General features: G+C 42.1%; 1 protein-coding gene across 1 annotated transcript in view; it reads right to left on the reverse strand.

Annotated features, from left to right (window-relative positions):
• Positions 1 to 20,489, reverse strand: part of PEX14 (peroxisomal biogenesis factor 14) — an 80,292-nt gene continuing 59,803 nt past the window's right edge. Inside the window, exons 4-9 of the mRNA XM_055798874.1 lie at positions 18,347 to 18,469; positions 11,367 to 11,452; positions 8,678 to 8,780; positions 7,311 to 7,408; positions 4,026 to 4,117; positions 1 to 1,823 (exon numbers count right to left, since the gene is read on the reverse strand). Coding sequence (XP_055654849.1) covers positions 1,358 to 1,823; positions 4,026 to 4,117; positions 7,311 to 7,408; positions 8,678 to 8,780; positions 11,367 to 11,452; positions 18,347 to 18,469 — 968 coding nt within the window. The 3' untranslated portion in view covers positions 1 to 1,357. The remainder of the gene's footprint in view (positions 1,824 to 4,025; positions 4,118 to 7,310; positions 7,409 to 8,677; positions 8,781 to 11,366; positions 11,453 to 18,346; positions 18,470 to 20,489) is intronic.

Below are 20,489 nucleotides of genomic sequence, written 5' to 3' on the forward strand. Positions count from 1 at the left end.
TTGGTGTTAAATAGTGGTAACTCATATTTATTACAATTATATACAATCATATTTTATATTTGAAATCTATACATGATCACACGGACGAGCACACTTGCTTGGTGAGGACAGTGAGACTCAGTTGTTACAAGAATTGCTCTGCTAAGAGGCTCTGATGCAGTGAATAATATAATTGGATACCACCATTTTACCAGCTGAGAACACAATGCTGCAAATGAGAGGTCTCAAAATTCACCGATTTAATTTGTGTATAGCCCAATGAGGGGGAAAAAGGCTGAACTGGGCAAGAAGGGCCAGTGGCTAACCTCAAAACTGGAACCGTTCTCTGTTCTGTAAAGACTGCTTTGCTGATCACCAGGTAGGTGCAGGTCTCAGCTGATCATTTAAGATGGGTTTTCTCCTCATTTAGGGAGAAAAACAGGCTAAAAAACATTGCAAAGATTCAGAATTAACCAACTATTTCAGCATCTGATATCACCTCGTTCATTCATTCAGGGCAGCTACAAATAAAATGTAAGATGTCAAGAACTGATGTGAACTCCTTGTCTTTGGAGGAGGAAGGGTAGTAACTGGGATGAGTGGACTCAACTTCTTTTAAAGCCGTCTTTTACTGGGGAGCAATCAGTAACAAAGCCACTTGTTCCCATGGATTTTACTGTGGGCATGAAACCTGGACTTGGTCCCTAGCAAGAGGCCACTTGGATGAGCATGTGGGGTGGAAATAGTGTTCTTTGGACCCCACAGAAATTTACTGGTTTTAGATGCTAGGTAGTTTCAGTAATTTGAAGCTTGATATAAGGCTTGGAAGAGCCAAGACTGAGATCTGGTGAGGAATTCAGGGTTAAAACCTTCTTTTTTTGGCAACAGAATATCAAGTAATTTGAGAAATAAAACAGAGGGTTATTTTGGGAAACAGAGAATCAGAAGCCTTATGTGGGGATTAAAGGCTTCTGAAATCAAAGAGCTCGGGACAGACTGGTTTCTGAAACTGGACAGGACTCTAGGATGCAGCAAAGAGGCTGACTGTTTCAGCAGTGATAGTGTTTTTGTAAGAGGGCTTATTCTGTAGCTGTGGTGCATGGTAAGGCGATTGGTCTTCCAGCCTAGGCAATGACCCCAGCTCATGGGGAGAAGGTGGGTCTGGGAGGGGAGAAGAAGCCACTGCAACACTGCAAAGCCCTGTGGTGAAACAGGACCCACCTTGTTCACTGGGCAATCATGACCCTGCTCAAGGTCAATCATGGGAAAATCACTGGAGGGGATGGTGGCACCTCTCTCCACAAAATGGGAGAGGCGCCAGGGACAGTGCAGGAGGCTAGGGAAGATGTACAGCAGCAGCAGCAGAAGTCAGAGTGCCTTAGTCAATCTCATTCTCGTTGCTGGCTCCCTCAGGTCTTCGTAGCTTTTCCACCTGCTCATTAATCTGACCATCCCCTCCTCGCCGGTCCTCAGTCTGGACACCCAGACATTCCTCCTCATCCACATGGCTAACATCATCATCCTCATCGTCCTCTTCCTCCTCTTCATTCCTTTTGGTTTCTCTTTTCTCCTCCTCACCCTGCACTTCCATCCGCACTTGACTCTTGACGTCGATCACTGCCTTGTTGCCCTCCTCTGTGCTCAGCAGATGGCAGCTGACTTTCGAACCCTCGGGGCTATGGCTCTCCTTGACTGGTGATGATGTGGTCGACTCATTGCTGACAGGTGAGATGTCACTGCTGCTGTTATGGTTGGCAACAACAGGGTTGGAGGGTGAGCTCGGCTTCACTGGGATCTGCCATGACGGGATCTTAGGAGCCGAAGGGGAGGGAGGGAACTGCCTCCTTGGGGGAGGGGAAGAAGGGAAGAAAAGGAGAGAAAGGGGCTTTTATTAAAAACACTGAGGGGTTATCATTAGAGAGAACGGTATTTGCCCTGGGGAAGTCATGTAAGGGAAGACTGAAATTGCAAGGCTCCTTTGCCATAAATGAACAAAACCAAGGCCACTTCACTTCTTCAGCCAGAATCTCAAAGTGCTTTACAAGCACTCAGTTAATCGAGCCTGCACACAAGGAAAATACCACAGCTGGGCAACCTGAAGTACTAAAATGATCTGGTTTGGCCAATTTCACAGAGTAAGTTAGCACTCTGAAATGCTGCCTGTGGAAAGACATGGTGTCCCTTTATAAAACAATCACTAATTAATTGGTAAAGAAAATTCCCACCGGAGCAAGCAGTCAGACACACCAGGTCCTTGTGCCTCAGCCAAGGAATTTCACCACCTGGCTTTCACCTCCACTGTGATACACAGCTATTGCATTCCGGCTCTCTACAGTCCAGGGCCTATCTCCCAGTCCCAGCATGCACTTTACATGTTTGGGCCAGGTCCTGGCTGCTGCAAACTAGTTCAGCTTCTCTGACTTGAATGGAGTCATTACTTGCTTGCACCAGCTGAGAAAGCTGGCTGCTCTGTCCTCAGGTCCCTTCCAGGCGGGCTTTAAGGATCTGACAGTGGCAGTGGCCCAGCCCTAACAGGAGAATCCAAGTACCAAACAGGACAAATGAAAGTGCCGTGGGGAGCACTGGTGCCCTCAGAAAGTCATCAATCATGAAGAGCAAAGGAAAAAAGCACGTCTGACCTAGTACTCCCTCTGCATACCCTGCTTGTGTATGTGAAAAGTGGAGTATGAAGAGGTATCAGATCAAGCTCTGGAAAGGACGTTGTGTGGCTGGGAGTCCTTGTGCCCCTCAGGCGAGCTGGCTAGTGCCATGGACAAGACCAGAGCCGGTGAAAGCCGGCTGCTGTCCTACAGCAGGTACTCAACCCAGCAAATTACGTTTCCTTAGACTGAACTAGGAACAGTAGTTGCTCTCACCTCCCTCTTCCTGCTGCTAGCACCAGCCATCAAAGAACTCTGCTGATCTAACCCCCACCTCCTGTGAGTGCAATAAGCTAATGTCTGCATTATTCAACCAGTATCATAAATGCAATCAACAAGTTCAATCTGGAGACTGAGGCTTTCTTGGCTCCGGTGTTGCTGCTGCCTCCTCACTGCAGAAAGATTTGCCTTTTTGTTAAAAAAAACACCCCCACAGAAAGTTTTCTTTACTTCCAAAAAGCACTTACCCTCAACTGCAACCTTCCTACTGCTGAAGAGGTGTCATTAAGTAATGCTCTCTCCCCAGCAGGAATGCTAGTAGGACCCAATTTAACAGACAATAACTTAAAACATGTCCTCAGTCCTTCAAAGCTTTCTACTGTGACTCCTGGGAGTAATGGGAGGTGTAGCAAGAATTTAAAAGGATGTTAAAGACTTCTGAAAAGCCTGCTTGCTGAGATCCAGAACATGTCCAAGCCAATCTTAGATACTTGAAGTCCATCTCTTAGGAAAAAGACGACTCGAGACTTAGTTACATGTAGGAGGCAAGGGAGTTTGAATATCAGAGTGAAAGGATCAATAGCTGAAAAGCTAGATAAAGTCTTAAGTAATATACTTGGAAAAAAATGAACTTCCTCAAGAACTGAGATCTGATCTCTGTTCTTAGGACTGTCCCACAGACTGGGTTTTATATCACCTCATTTCAGACATCTACACATTATAAGATGTCTATACCTGACCTAGCTAAGAGAGAGAGAAACAGGCTATGCTGAAGTGTGGTTCTTTTCATCCTGGTTATGCCCTAACCATGAACAGGTCAGCTGAACTCTCTCTGTGACAGAATACAGGTGCAGAGGCAGTCAATACCTCAAACTAGGCGAGAGGCATCCTGACTGTGGTGAATGACAGAGGATTCCTCTATCGTAAACAAAAATGAAAAATCTTATTAACTACCCAAAGCAGTCTGTGATTTTAAAGCAAGTTTGAAAAGCATTTTGAGACCTGCAAATAGAAAGTGACAGTGACATGCAAAGTGTTGTTATTATTAAAATAGCAATAACAGGGTATAGAGCTAGCTCCTGTTGGAAATGCCTTTCCATGACTGAGAGAATCCCAGAAAGCAACCCTTTCCCCACACAATAATCTGTTCACATATTCCACCCATACCGGTTCAGAAGAAGTCCTTTTAATGAGTAGATCTCAGATTTCAATTCATTAATATTCTGCGACTCCAGAATCCAATTGGTGGAAGTTGTGGCCTAGAACATTAAAAAGACAACATAAAGATCCAAGTATGAACTGGGAGATAGTACACAAATGTAACTTTTTTCTGTTATCCTTCTCCTCCTCGCATCTGGGAATCTCAAGCCCTGGGGATAACACATGTAAGATCTATCATCCAAAATCTCGCAGATCTGAGCAAAACAACGTGCACAGTAAAGAAGGACCTGAATGGATCCCCATGATGATCAGAGATAATAATTGTCTCAAGGCGGCAAGACTATTCAAACATTTGCTTTCTGTTTGGGGGACTAATTAATGTTGTCTCCAACATACCATGCACAACCATTGCTGAAGCATCTCAAGGGGACATTTCTTTTTCGATTAGAAGGAGGCCAGCACTTAGAAGAAAGTTAGTCTACATAAGATGTTTTCCACTAACATATCAGATGGAGACCAACACACAGAGAGGTAAACTAAATCCTTTGACACTGACCTAATGAATGATTTCTAGAGAAGAACTAGAACTAGGATCCTGAAAGGCAGTGCCAGCTGCACTGAATCAGGTCCTTTACTCTTCTTTCCTGTGACTGCACTTAGCTGAGGCAACAGATTCAAGTATTTTATATTAAAAACTTTGTTCATTTCTCCTACATCATGAAATAAAGAACCTACCACCTGCACTCTGTGGTGTTTAGAGGTGGGCTGATAAATCAATGCTTGAAAGTCACAAAACTTTCCCCTACTAGATCAGAAGAATTAGAGCTATACTTGGGCTACCAGATTGTATCTCCAGGGAGCAGCTGGACTGGGCACTGTCTCTCGAATATTTCAAAGTATTGAATGCAATTTGGCGGGGGAAGATGGTAACTCACCCACAGAAGCCTGGCGCAGCTGCTGTCGGCACTGTATCACAATTGGTATGGGATATCAGGCAAAATTAGAGGAAGAACATCCGAGAAGAACATGCTGCAGATAATACTTTTGGCAGTCTTTCTTTTAACCCTTTTGGGAATTTGAGAAATGGGAGGAACGTTCTGAAAGAAGTATCATGGCCTATGGTTACCCCATCCTATCACTCTAGTGACTCCTGTAGAGATGGGCTGAATATGGGACCAAAGAACACTCATGTCTAGCACTTCCCATAGTAATTTCTGCTAAAAGCCATCAGGAATGAACCCATTTGTGCGCACCGCTCCAGAGATACTACTAATAAATCCCCTGTCAAAGGAAGCCACAAAACTCCTCCTCAGCAGTTCCTACTAAATGTAGGCAGAACTGGTTGTTCCTACTCATTCTTTAAACAGACTTCAGCTAGTGCTGAGTAACCCCGAACACCTTCACAGCCGGCGCTCCTCAGAGTGACTTCTGGGCTGTGAACCCAGTGAGCTGGGAGAGGCTCAGTCTGTAGTAGCTGTGATATACACAGATGCGTCCCCTTGGGATTCACACTCCCAGCCCTCAGACAGCAAGAATCCAGGAGCCACTGTTCTGGCTTTCCAAGACCTTGAAAGCTACAGCAGCACATTAACAAGGGAGTGATTTCCACTCACTGGCCTGCAAAGGACTCAAATTTCCAAAACACATATGGTGCCAGATGCCTAGGATTCGGAAATAAAATCTGACATCTGGGGCTTTTTAGCCAGTCTCTTTAAAAAACATTTGTAGAAAATTCAAGCCTTGAATTTTTATGTACATTTTTTAATTACTTAAAGTCCCTCTTTTTAATTTTTTACAGCATGCCAGTAGGAGTTTGAAAAGCAGATATAAAAACTTACATTACAGCTGAGAAAACACAGCTTTTATTCTTTGGTTTGTGGGGTTGCCCAAGTTTTTCTTTGTACACATGAGGTTTAGATATCCTAACAATGTGTGCTACCATTTCAGTGCAGGGGGTAGAGAGGGGGGAGGAAAAAATTCTTCAAGACTCTCTAAACCACCAAGTCTCTTATGCCCTTTTTCCTTCTTAAAGCTCAACATGTGGTCTTAATCTTAACACTTAAGACCTGAAAACAGTTTTCCAATTTCCGGACTGGCTCCAGGCCACTGACAGGCCACAGTTCCCAAGGAAAATTGAAGTAGAGTGTTGTGACCATAAACTGACTTTCATGGTTGGGTTTACAGCTGTGCCACTGAGGGATTCCTACTGTACAGCGCGCACACCACAGAGCCAGCTGTGGCCCACCAGTTACACACCATCAAAGGGTTTGTATGAGACTAAAGTATAGGTAAGGGGAGAAGACAACAGTTCGTGCTATATGTAAAAGACTGTAAGTACAATCTAAGGGATTTTACACTAAAAAGAAAAATCTCTCCTTGTACAGAGAATACCACAAGACAACTGGACCCTGAATAATCACAAGTTTGTCAGTAAAAGCAAGGCTTCATCTCTGTGTGACTGGTTCAAATCCATCCCACCTCACCTGTAACCACCACTTACTGACTGATAGAACGCTTAGGCCAAAGGCTGCAAAGTACTTTGGAGATGAAAAGCACTGACTCTCATGGCCAGAAAGAAAATCAATTTTGGTTAAAAGTGGTTACTTGTAGTTACACAACACAAACTAGTCAGAACTGATGGTTTTATTGCCAGGGTCAAGTCAGGAGTGAAGAGGAATGGGCCACTGTGCACCACTAATGTGGTTGTGATGAGGCCAGCTGTTACATCAAGATGACCAAAAACATTGAAACAAGAAACCACATAGTAAGAATGTTTGGCCTAGATCGGAACAAGTGACTCAAATAGAGTATTTCCAAGTGTGTGTTTGGCTGAACAGGATTAAGTGATTGTTTTGACAATGTACAATGGTACAGGAAAAATATAAACATGTAAAATTACATACGACACACAAATAAAACATCTGCACAACTGCCCTTTACTGCTTTTGGTCAGCGGACTAACAGCACAAGCCTTTCATCTCAAATGCAATGCAGAAGATACCAGAGCTGAGAACAGGTCTGAGGCCTCAGGCATACAGGCTGCACACAAAGCGATGTAGCAAAGCCCTCTCAGAAGTCAGATACATTTCACTGAGTACCCAGTTAATATCCAGTGCTTTAAACAGACTGCCTATGGAGAAGTTAGGTGCAGAGACACCGGCTGGGGATATCACAGAGCTGAAGGTTGGATTGTGAACCTAATAAGGTGCTGTCCATCTGCCCACAAAAGAAGCCATGCATGTTCCGAAGAAAATAGCGATGTTCTAAAGGTGAAGTGTTGGAAGTGGATACCTTAGAAGCAGCCAGTTCTTGGGTGAGCTCCTGGATTTTCTGCTGTTGCTGGATTAGCAGTTCCTGGACAGCTGCTAAAGTTGTCTGTAACTGAGTCACTGTGAGGGAAAAAGCAGGAGAGCGTGTTAAACTCGGATACATGCACATATCCGCACTCACACACGCCCTTCCTGCTGTCTAGCTACAAAGATGCCTCTATTCCTACTATATTTAATTTATCTACACCCGCCTGCTCACTTTAATCCATATGATTTATCTGCACTATGGGTAATCTACCTGCACTGCATCTAACCTCCAGTATTTCTAGTTTATCTTTCCATTGTATAGATGTCTATAGCCCACAGTATATCCGTCCAAAACCTCTCCCTTCTAATTATATTGGTTTATGATTTGTACATCTCCCTGAACTTACACAATGTTTGTATCATTTATCTATCTTGGGCCTCACGCAGGCAAACACCAGGGCTAGCTCCAATCTGGGAAGATGCTGGTCTCAGGATTGACCTCAGGATATCATGAGAAATGAAAAATGTTTTTTTGCTCACCCTCCACTAAAAAGTGTAATTAGCATCCTCCCACTCTCAACCCACCAGCTCCTTCAACCCCAACATCTTTAACAAACTTACTGCTGAAAATCACACTTTTTTCCATCCTGCCAACTGAATATACTTTGCACTTTTCCCTTTTCACATTTCAATAGAATGTCCTGTACTCCCCCCTCCTACACCCCAGCAAACATTGAAGAACTTCTGCTGGACTCCAACTCCAGCTGTAGAACTTTTTCTGCTTTTAGTACTTTATCCAAAGCTTCCAGGCGGTAAACAAGCTGATAAAATAAAATTAAAAACTCTATTGCTGTGACAGGTAACAGCTAATCCAGACCATCATTAGGGCATCAGGTAATGAACAGACACCCTATAGAGTCAATAACAGAGAAGGTGGCTAAGGTCAGGAAGGCACAGTAATTACAGACTCTCCTGACCCTTCCTTGGATTTTCAGATGGAAGGTGGGGGGAAAACACTAAAAAAAAGCCCCTGAAAACATCAGAGAAGCAGAAATTAAAAATGAACTTTACAGCCCTCCGAAAGGCTGTCATTTTATTCCCCTTATTAATATTCTGAGGTTGGGAGCCTTTCCGTAAAAACATAATTAATTGAGGCCGCGCCGACAGTAAACAAGCAATTTCAAATTAAACCGAAATGACGGCGGCTTCATTTGCAAATGTGAACAGATTCTCAGAGCAGATAAATGAAGTCACCACATAAAGTGGAGATGGAGGGAAAGAAAAGGGTGGGGGTCTTGGCAGAATGGAGGATACAGGGAGAAAGGCTTTGAGGGGTGAATTGATGGAGTCATTAATCTTTACCTGTCTGTGTCACACTGCCACTCATCTCAGAAATGTTTGACTCAATCCTCTGAAGTTGCTTCCTGTCTTCTTTGCCTCCCATGATGAGAGGAAGCAGGTATTTCTGCATGGAGTACAGAAACTTTTTTAGGAAAATAGGGATATGCAAAGCTGTCTTTCTAACCTACCTGAAACATCCTCAAAGCCCACCACCCAAACCTCAGCCTTTATCACAGAGCCAGTGACCATTTACCCACACATCTGGCTGAGAAAAGAAATTCGCTCTACAGTTAAGTGTTAAAAGAAGTTGCAGAAGAGAAGATATGAGTTCTGTGGTTTCATTTTTGGGGGTCTTAAAAACCAGTGCCTAACTCCATTTAAGGTTTCCTGGGCCCAGCTTTCAGTCCAGAGAAACATCCATCACACACAGAGTACAACGTCAGACCTTCACACTGACGTGTCACAACATCTGAGCTACATGCACAAGGCAAGAAATGCAGAAGTGGGAAGAAGAGGAGAACGGCCCAGGAAAGGCCAGAGGAAGCACAAGCTGAGGAATAAGGGGTATTATAAAAACCTTCTGAACCTTGGCAGGGGAAGGATTACAAGTCATGGAGGGGAAAGTGGAGATCTGAAGCACAGGGAGAAGAAAGGAAATGGAGCCGTTAACAACAGTAGGAGAGAACTAAGAAACCAGGGCTAAAGGAAGTGAGAACCAAGCTAGTATAGGATGGGAAGCACTTCAGTGACACCTGTACACAGTCACGAAATCCACCTCACTCTGCCCTTGCAGAGGATGGACTGGATGTAATAGGTCACAATGCTCCTCTAACTAGCACAGACCCTTCCGCAGCACTGCTCCTACGAACTGAACATGCACTTTAACAAGGGCACATCCAAGCACAACATGGCAGGTGAAAAAAAAGTGAGAGAAGGATGGTCTAGGGTGTGGCAACAGCCCTAGTAATGCCTATCAATTCTTTTTCATCCTGGCTTTTGATCCATGTACACCCACTGCAGGGGCATATATACTGGATGGTTCCTGAGACAGAGCTGATTATCCAAACTGACATGCATGGGACAGCCTTCTTTTACACTTAATAGCACTGGTTTAAGATTTCTGTGTTGCTGTACACAGCTCTTACCCTCACAAAGCACATGTGCACGTACCTATTTACACCCAGACATTCTGAAAAGCAAGTAGCTTTTGATGACTTTCACAGAAGTTCTCTATTATCTTCACAGAACACACATGGACAGCTATGTTGCATCCTAGTATCCTATCTTTCTTATATATCATATTTTTTTTTTATTTACTGCTTGCAAACTCCCTCAAAATCCCATGAAGGGCAGAGGGAACTTATCAACTGTTTCCTAAGATGCCCTAAGAGACCCAAAAGAATATGGGTCTCTGCTAGGCACATAATATGCCTTATGATGTTTGGACAGAAAGCAGAGCAAGTTCTGTAAACAAAGAATACAACAGTAGGATATATTAACAGCATCAGTGACATTATGCCAAAAAATTTATGTAAATCATCAAAAAGTGTTAGATGTGTGTCATTTACTAACAGCAATATGTTCAGGTCTGCAAGGCCCAGCAGCTGTTGTCTGAACATCTCTCTGGACACTTACCAGCTCCACCATTCTTTGCAAGAATGAAAAGATCAGTAAGGTTAGCAACACTAGTTTAATATAAAAACATAGGGAACATGTATCTCAATAAAAAGCCATTCTCTTTAAGTCATGTAAATTGCAGAGATGGAACGTGTTGCTTAATCTGGCCTCTCTCTCTTAGCCTGAGACCCAGAAAATTAATGACAGGATAAGCAAAGTAGTTTTAAACTAGGAGGCTAACAATTTTACTTGTAAAACAGATTTTACTAAACAAGGCAGTAACTGTTACAGAACAAACAAATGTGAAAACCATCAACCTCTTGCTAAGTCTTCACCTCTGTCCCTTTTTCAAAAATAAACCACAACTTCTACTGGACCAAAGCTCTTTACACTCTGCTGTGTTGACCTGAACCACTTATGTCTTTCTATGTAGCCACAGAACATGATTATTTACCAAAGACACCTAATGTCACTCACCACACTGCTGGAAAGCAAATCCAGAGTGAAAGAATATGTTCAACTGGAGAAACATCGCACAAGAAATAAGAAGGGGCTGCTGTCTCTGCAATGCACAGACAGACAGACACACACATGCCTGACCTTGTTCTAAGCACACTGGAGCAGAACTACAGGATGTATGGCAGACCTGGAAACTAGCACCTTCTTTCTGATATTCTGATCAGTCAAAAAAGATTCTTTTCTACCCACAGTGCAGGATTACCAGTGGACCAATCATTAGTCTGAGGCTATGACAGCAATGCTGGCAGAATGCCCTTACTGAACTGTGCTCAGTTTCCCCAATTTAAAAAAATTCCAAAACATATACATGATGAAAATGACCTTGTTTCTAGCAGTTTGAGATCCATTGCCAAAACCCAGCAGTTTGAGACTCACTGCTAAAAACTAGTTTTGCTTGCTTGCCACTTTTTGACTCTGCATTTTCATGTTGTCCACATTTCTCAAATATACCAGTGGCTGTGCCAGTAAGAACAGAGATGCTTTGCCAACTTGAAACCAACACGATCATTTGGACACAAGCAGCATAACATTGTTCTCTCAGAGTACCGTGTAAGAGTAGTATGGGAGATACTACCTTGTAGAGCTGGTGGAATCCAAAGGCAATTCCTGCCATTATGATAGCCAAAGCCCCATAATCTCGCCATCTGGAGCCAGGTGGACCTAAAGGCCAAAATCAAGAAACAACCATAGTCAGAACTGCAGCTGACAACATTTTCATACACCCATTTTGTCAGAGGAAGGAACAATGAACAATGCCAGTTCTGCTGTTTCTTAGCAGACATCGATTTACTGAGCAAGGGGCATTAAGATGCTGGTAGTACCTCAGGTACAGCGTGCAGTCTTCTGGCCCTAGGACACTGAAACATCTGTCCCAACCTCTAGCACTGACACTGCCTTGCACAAAGTGTCCAAGGGAGACAAATCAAAATGTTTTGCCCTACTCTTTCCTTGCAGAAGACACTCTGAACCCTACTGCACTTTCCCCAGATAACTGTCTGTGGTGTTAGTACTAGCTAAGGTTAACTCATAACTTGAATACCTATTGTTCTCCGCTGTCATAATTTTTGAAAATGGGGAAAGAGCCAGAAACCCAGAGGAATGCAGCAAAATAGAAAGAAGGAAGTGTTTTGAGAAAGAAATCTGTCAGGGCAATAAATGGGTTTATGAACACTGTCAGCAATTATAGACCATTTCAATAAGGAAGGATCCAGTGTCTTTCAACCCTGCGTTATGAATAGAGACCAAAGCACACAAACACAAGACAGCAAATATGCAATTAAATATCTACAGAGAGAGGTAAAGAAGTAGATAAAAGCTTGAGATATTTAAGACATAATTCTGCACAGAAGCTTAGAGCCTCCACAGCGCAAAGCAAAGACATAGTATGCTCTGCTCCTTCAAGCAGAATCAGAAGACACCTGTAGTTTTCCACCAGCTTTATCCTTTCACCTCCCTCGCAGTTTCCTTAATGAATCTTGTACTGCCCCCGGTTTTCTTTAATAATAAAGAGGATGCAGAGTGATCTTTCCTAAAGTTCAGTGGCAGGATGTGGGCAGAACTGATGAGGTGGAGGCCGGTGCACAAACTCCAAACAGACAGAACCAAATCTGCATGTGACCTACAATGTCTTGGAAATTCATTCTGTTCTCCAAACTTTCAATTCAGGTTTTCAAAGGGAGGCTTAACTAACTCAAATGGCTGGAAGCGTGTCTCCTTTCTGCTTTGCTCACCTACTGCCATTTTTCCTGTTGCTGAGACCTTCTACAAGCATTGCATTGCAAGAGTTATTCCTAATCCTAGCCCTCAGGCTCTACAGACAGGCACTGACTCTCAAACGCTGGCACTCATCACTTCTTGCTACATTTTACGACACAACTCCTCAAATTATCCACTGGCTAGAAATCTGAACAAATTAAAGCAGCTCTGTCAGAATTGGTGAATAGTGTCACCAGGAGTATTTTGGCTTGCTGCAGTTGCAGTTTTGGAGCTTAGGCACATGATCAAATTATCATAACTTTTTAACTTAATGAGTTAACACACATCAGCTAAGCTGCAGTAACTGGCTGTGTACATGTCAGGATTTAAAATGATCTCTGACTAATCTTGCTGCAAACCCCAGTCATTCATCGCACCTTCCCCTCCTCACCCTGCTCCCACCGTCATCTCTGGTCTCTGAAGTCTCTTGGTTGTCCAGTTTCTGCCCTGAACTTCTGACTAACACATCCTTCTATGACAACGTAACTCACACCAGGCTGAGCTGCCTATTGTAAGGGGTTAATTCATCTCAGAGGGTCTGTGGGTCCAGCTGTGCCCAGCCCATGGCAGCCTGTGACTGGCTGTCCCCAACTACCTCCCAGCTGGGGTGACCTCTGAGTCGACAGAAGAAACACCTGTAGGACCCTGTCCGCTTTGCCCTCTCACCTCACTCATCTCTCCCCTCCGTTCCTGTAATGCTCGAGCTAAGAACATTTTATTGCCCCCTGGTTTTCATTATTAATGAAAAGGGACCAGAATGATCTTTCCTAAAGTTCAGAGAGTCTATAAAGACAAGAAGCTGAAATGCCATTTTACTCATTTTAGAGATGTGTGAAATAATTCTGTCTTGTGGCAAAAAAAAGTGAGGCGGGTAGAGAGGGAAAGTGAGTGAGTGAGGGATGCAGTAAAGGCTCTGCATTGACCACATCAACTTTACAATGTTATGAAGAATGTCACAGCTCTACCTAAAACCCACACTCAATCTTCCTTTTTCTCTGCAATGCTCTAATCTATCATGTGGGGTGGAAAGGGGGTTAGAAGTTTCTCAGTTGTAACCTCAGTGCTCACACCGACTTCTTTGCATATCCTCAATTTCTTCCCTTGTAAAACCAGACCAAAATTCAGAGAAAGTGAAAAAGCACCAATAGCCCAGTTACTCTTCAGTTTAGACACCGGGGAAGCAACAAACCATTCTATGTAAGAGACCCTCAAAAGGCAAATGGAAGGGATACAGACATCTTCTCCAGCTGTAACTCTGCATTTTATGTAAGTATATTTAATTTTTGCAGCAGCAACTGTAAATTGCACTGCCAGAGTAAAAACACTTACTATTTTTAAGATCCCCATTCATCTCAGAATTAACTTTCCTGACATCAATTAATTAGGCCTTATGCATCCACTAAGGTCAGACTCACTAGTATCCACAATTAAAACTGTAGAAACCGAGGCTGGAAGAAGTGATTTTCCAGGAGCAAACAGTGAACCCATGGAAAGAAGTTGGGGGGCGGGGGGACAGCAGAAAGAGTTTGGATTCTAGTTACCATTTCTAATTGTAAGAGGAAACAGTCTGTATTCCACAGCCTCCCACATTATGAACACCGGAGTGGGAGAAGAAGATCCAAATGGCAAGAAAAACAGTCACTGGAGCTGATTTTTAAGCAGGTGTAAAATCTTCACAAAACCCCGTAAATGGAGACCGTAAATACCATGGGGAAGAACACAGACAATACCTGGATGATAAGCATGCATCTTTGCACACCTTGCTCAAAAACTCCCCTGAGTTTGCCTGTAATTATAGGGGTTAGAAAGGTAAAAAAAAAAATAAACCCAATTAATCATTTAAATATTTAAAGTCAGATTTTTGTCCTCACTGCTGGATTAGTATATTTCATAACGCCAACAGCTGACAGCCCTGGTTTTTTACTGGGGGTTCATTTTAGAGCATGTTTAAACTAGTCAGATTGAGTGATGCTTCCAGCAACTAATCGCATGTCAAATAAAAGATATTTTATGTAATAAATTACTGCTACAAGTAATTCAAATGTCATTTATCAGTTTTATTATCAGTCAGGCAAAGTCTTGTTTCTCTATATTAATCAAATTCAAGCTTTTTTTAAGCTTTTTTTTTTAAAGCAGTTTTGACACCTCTTGGCAAAAGTACAAACTGGAGGGAAGGAATTACTCCTCCAGAACAGGAGGAGAAACAGTAGAGATGGTACTGAGCTAAAATACAGTGCACAGAAACTTAATTCCTGTCTCTTTCGCCCAAAAGTTATTATTGTTTCTCTTAAACCAAACCCAGGAGTTCAGCATTCAAGAAAAGAACTATGCTACTCTGAAGGCTTAGAAGTATGTTTCTTTCTCGTTAACTCTTCATGAATAAGGAAGTACTTACATAGGTAACAGCTATTTCCAACAAAACATTAGAACCTTAAGTAATACCTATACTAGCAGTTTAATTTGTACAAAAGGAAGTATTTAGGTGGCATGAATTATTTCCTGCAGCTTCAAAAATCAGAACAGACTGAGTTTACAACAGCAGGAGATCAGGCAGGTAAAATCAAAAAGTGTGCACAGGATTTATTGCTCTGACTCACTAAAGTGGACATCTTACTCTAGTGTTGCCGCCCAGATCACCAACTCAGCTGTTTACTTCATTCCTGCTGAATAAACTCTTGAGATGGTTCTGAAGCCATCCTGAACTTCTGTACTCACAACCCACTGTTTTAACGTAATTTTTAAACATTAAGTGGCAACACCTTGCGGGGAGGGAGGACAGAGAGAAATTAGGTTTCTTAAGACACTAGCCACTGCTTTTCAGCACAGTACCCTCCTCAACTGTTTCTCCTTTTTGCTCTGTGCGGGGTAATTATCTTCCTCTAGTTTTGTGATTCTGTATAGAGGTGTCAAAAAAACCCAACTTAAAAAGAGTCAAAGATATCAAGCACAAAGTGTTTCACAGTCTTCGAGACCTAAACTCCAGCAGATTGGATGCTGCTTCATAAGAAACTCAGGTGTCTTCTTTGGGAAAGGCAAATATAGCTCATAGTCTTTTTCAGTATAAGCTCTTCCAATACGAGTTGTTCCCATCAACTAGTCAACTTACAGCTTCAGCAGTTTACCTATCTCATTAGTCCTTTAGTACTTTTGAACTTCAAACCTTGAAGCATTCCAACACTAGCATCATGAATACTCTGTAAGAAGATGAGCATAACGGATAGAAAAAGTAGTATCTGTCATTCTCTGTACGTGACAACCCCTGACAAACCTGTGAAAGATAAATTGACTTAGTAAACTATCAGAGAAACAACTGTCCTGGAGCAGATTTGGACCAATTCAGAAATAATCATTACAGGATTAGCATCCAACTGATGAAATAACCTACAGCAAACAAGGCACCTTGAAAGCGCACTGAGCCTTCGCACAGTCTCATCCATCAGCTCTAGAGAAATTCACATATTCTTTTTGCAGTTCTGATACCATGAGGACACAAAGATGGTTAACAACATAATTAACAACACCAGAACTACACCAGTCAAGGACTAGAACAGGGCACAGACAACAACTAATCAAAACAAATACTTTGGTCAAAGGAATACCGTGTATATTTAGCTATTTATTCTCTTTATACATCTATTTAAAGGTTACGCTTAAATAGGTCTAAAAAGAACAGCTAGAGAGGGGAGGAACAATACCTAATGAACGTATTGTCATCATTTCCCTAATTTTGGAGGCTGCTAAAATGGACTTGCTCACAGGCAAAAGCTTTTGGTTGAAATTATTTAAAAAGCACCCACCAGATCACCAGGCTAGAGCACCAGTTTACAATTACAACCCCTACAGCTTTACATTGGTGGTATTTTTATTCAGCTTTGGTTTCTGAGCATTACAGAGTGGTACTTTCAGACTTCTCCTTGGAGCTGTTACTGGGATCACTTTTATGTTTAAATATTAGTTAAGAGTCTTAACTAGTAAGAAAAAATTGGGAGCTGGTGCTTTGAGGAAAGCCAAAATAGTAAAAGGAAAAAAAACCCAAACAGTAATAAAGCTGCAAGGGTGAACAGTGATGACAACGTTTTCCAGTCTGAATCCCATACTTCTTTCCTGCCCTACTCATATTAGTGGAACACTATAAGGGAGGATTAACTCTTCCAATTTGGGTTGTCATAAGGGTTAGCTGAATAAGCAATGAATAGCACTACGAGGGATCTAGCACTGTTTCTTCGGCAAGAGAGCAAATTTTGCTTTTCTGGCATTTTCTGTGAACTACAGCAGGCAGGTATTAGCCCAGGAGGCAGAATTCAGTCCTGGAGTTCACCAGCACACCAAACACAACAGTCTGAAATGTTGCGGTTCTGAGCCCAACTTCATCACAAATGCTTTTCTTCCCACACTGTGCCAAACCAGAGTATTTAAAAACTCAGAAAGCAAGTCTAGTATTTTCTATAGCAATAGCAAAACTACGTCATAAACTAATAAACACAGCCCTAAGTGGACTGTTACATCAGTCAGTATCTGACCGAGAGCTGTTTAGGAGCAATATCAAAATCCTATTCTTAATACTTGGCAGGTAAGTGAAGTGATTTTCAAACTGCCACACACACATGTGAGCTGAACAGCTTTTTTTGATGGATTTTTAATGGTGTGTACTTTGGTTTTTATTGTTTGGAGCTTAGATACTTTTTTGCGAGGTTTGTTTTAAAATGCAAATACATATGTAAATTTTGAGTCTACACAGATTATGTTGGGACTTTAAAAATTCTTTGAGAGTGTACTTTGTACACAAAATCATACAATCACATCCACACAGTCTACACAGAATTTCTGTTGTCACCCTCAGATTATTTAAGATTGGAGAGAGAAAGCCTGTTAAAATTAAGGACACATATTAACAGTTTATTATTATTTGTAACCTGACAGCGCTCTTAAAACTCATTCAAACTGGGGGTCCATTGAGCCAGACCTTCAACTCACACAGAGTAAGTAACAGACTAAGTCCTGCAGACCTTGTATTCTAGCTTGCTGTTTGTGCTGAAAATACACCTCTTTCAAGTAACTGCTCAAGGCATTAACAGAGTTCAAGGAGCATCTGGATGACACTCTTAGTCATATGGTTTAGTTTTAAGTAGTCCTGCGAGGAGCAGTGAGTTGGACTCCATGATGCTTATGGGTCCCTTCCAACCCGAGACATTTTATGATTCTGTGAACTGATCAGTTGCCTGACTAGTTAAGAAAGTAAGTCCTCTAACTAAAAAACTAAACTCTGTGATGCTGTCCAACAGTTTCTTGAACAGAGTCTACCATTGCAATAACTAAAGACGTAATAGTGTTGCACTTTTATAATACCTTCTATCCAAGAATCTATCAGCTCTATCATGTATTAGCGAACTAAATATTAGAAAACCCTACTGATGAAGGGAAGCATGACCTGACATTTTAGAAGGGAAGACTTAGTCCTGAGTTGACTAAATGCTTTTTTCAGGTCCTTACAGTGGGTCAGAATCTAATTCGTATTGACTGTACACCTTCAGGTCAAGAGGTGTCACAAGCTAGTACTTACAATGTTTGTTTGTAGATGATGATTGATTGTTTGTATCTCATTTTCCTTGCATAGTATGATCTTGTTACAAGCATCAACAACCATGAAGTGCATTCAAAAGTAGCACTTGGTGTCCAATTCTGACAAAGTATGGCGTTAGCCGAATTAAAATCTAGGATCTGGCACAGAAATCTGTGAAAGTGCTGCAGAAATCACTGCAGAAAGCAACAGGACCAGATGTTTTTCAAAGTATTACTTACTGTACACCACAGGATGAGAGGGCTGAGTTGGCACCAGCTGTGTAGAAGGACCCGGGGACTGTGGCTCATCGGTGCTTGTGCCCGACTGCTGGAAAGCCAGGTCAATTTCTTCATCTGTCAGGCCTGGGGGAGCAGAGGAAATGAAATCAGTTTAGCACCTTTACCCACTTGATGCACGCATAATTAAATTCTGAAGCCAGGCAGAACCCTTTCAAGCTGCAAAGAATTTTGGCAATGACTTGAGCAGTAATGCCTCCCCAATTTTGGATTCACTGGAATGTCTCCCTCTCTCTTTCTCTGTTGCAATTTAACCTTAAGCGACAGAATATTAGCCTCAACGCTGCTTCCAAATGTGGCTCATTCAATTTCCTTAATTTATCCTTGAGTTTATTGCTGCTTTTGAAGTAGCTTTCTATTGCAATTCTCCATTCTTCCCCCGAAAAAAAGATACCATCAACTGCAAATGTGGCTCATTTTAATCTGTAATGGTGTAAAAAAAAAAAAGAGGGGAAAAAACTAACAATAATGCATGAAAACAGACAGGGAAACAAAAAACTAATTATTGGGTTAGACGACTAATTAGTCTAGATCGTTTCCGAAGACGGGAATAATTTGCTTTATTTTATGACAAATGCAGAAATAAAAAGAAAAAATCAGGACTGACTGTGATTAGTATGAATGGGACACAGAATGTAAGGAGGAAATAAAACTATAACAAAACAGATCAAAACAAGGCCAAGCCCAAACTTTCAGCTTAGCATTGCCCCGGCCTATTGCTGCATGATTAGATTGCCCTAGGGCAGCCTGGATTTTATTTCACGCAGAGCTGTAGTAACACTGCACACATGGTACATGTTGGTGCAGTCACTCCTGCCATCAGGAAATGCCAGGATGACCATCTGCAATTGGCCACAACATACGGAAAGGATTTGGCCAACATGGGGGAAAAGCAAAGCAGCTAAAGGATTCACGATGACCAGCATCTGTGAAGAAGGAAGCACAGCTGGATTGTTTTTTCCAACAGAAGAAAACAACCTCTAGAAAAAGAATTTAGTCCTCAGATGGCCACCATGCTGTGGGGCCTGGACAGCTCTGCATCATTTATTATGTTATTCTCCTGCACAGAGGCAGACAAAACCCAGTGTCCCTGCTATGAGGAACACGTGAAGTGACCCAGCACCTTTAACTATACATGCAGCACATATGCAACAGCATTCAGAAAGGCTGGAAGCGAGAATACAGATTTAAGGAAAGAGATCTAGAAAAGACAGACCACTTGATCCTCACACAGTTGTTGTAGGGACTGAGCACAGTGAGGAAAATGGTATGAATGTGACAGCAGTGGGAGAAAAACGGGGCATGCTTTCTCTCCATCCCCTCTACTCCAGATCCATGCTGGTAGATGAAATTCCTGAAACTTAATCCTTTAAAACACTCAGCTTTTTAACATTACAGAGAGATACAATAAAGACAATGGCCAGGCTTCTGGGTGTATTACCCAAGTTTCAATAAATTTGTTCAGGATCTTAAACTTCACTGCATACTGGGGGTCTAGACAGAATAATCTGCAGCACAAACAATATTGCCAGAAATATATATATACACAAGTCTGCCTCAGAAGTGTTATTTAATATCATAAAGCACTAACACAGTGTTTCTGGTATTCACAAGGCTTTATAACTATTAACGGGTCTTCTCCCTATTCCTTTGAGTACATGAGATACTGTGAGCTCCTGTGAGATAGTGTTCTATCTACTCTACAGTGCAGATACTGATGCACAGAGAAGTTAGGTAATTTTTCTACTGTAACAGAATATTGTCAGTGTCAGTATCAGAAATCTGAATTTCCTGATCTCTGGTCCTGCAATCTGAACAAATCACTCCTTTACTTGCATGTGATGCATGCCTCAAATAGTAAGGAACCAAAACCACACATAACAGTATGGAACAAGACTTGCAGTCAGAGTAATAAAAGGCACATGACACAACTCAGCCTACTGCTCTAGTCAAAAAAAACCAGTATTTATGGTGTCTAATCCATGTTAAAAGCAAAGTCCTAATCAGAAAGAAACCATTTTAGCCAGCTCCTGATTATCCAATGTTGGAGAAAGCATAAACAGATGCCAGCACTGCAGGTCACTAG

This window comes from Falco peregrinus, chromosome 3, assembly GCF_023634155.1.
Source record: "Falco peregrinus isolate bFalPer1 chromosome 3, bFalPer1.pri, whole genome shotgun sequence".
Lineage (NCBI taxonomy): Eukaryota > Metazoa > Chordata > Aves > Falconiformes > Falconidae > Falco > Falco peregrinus.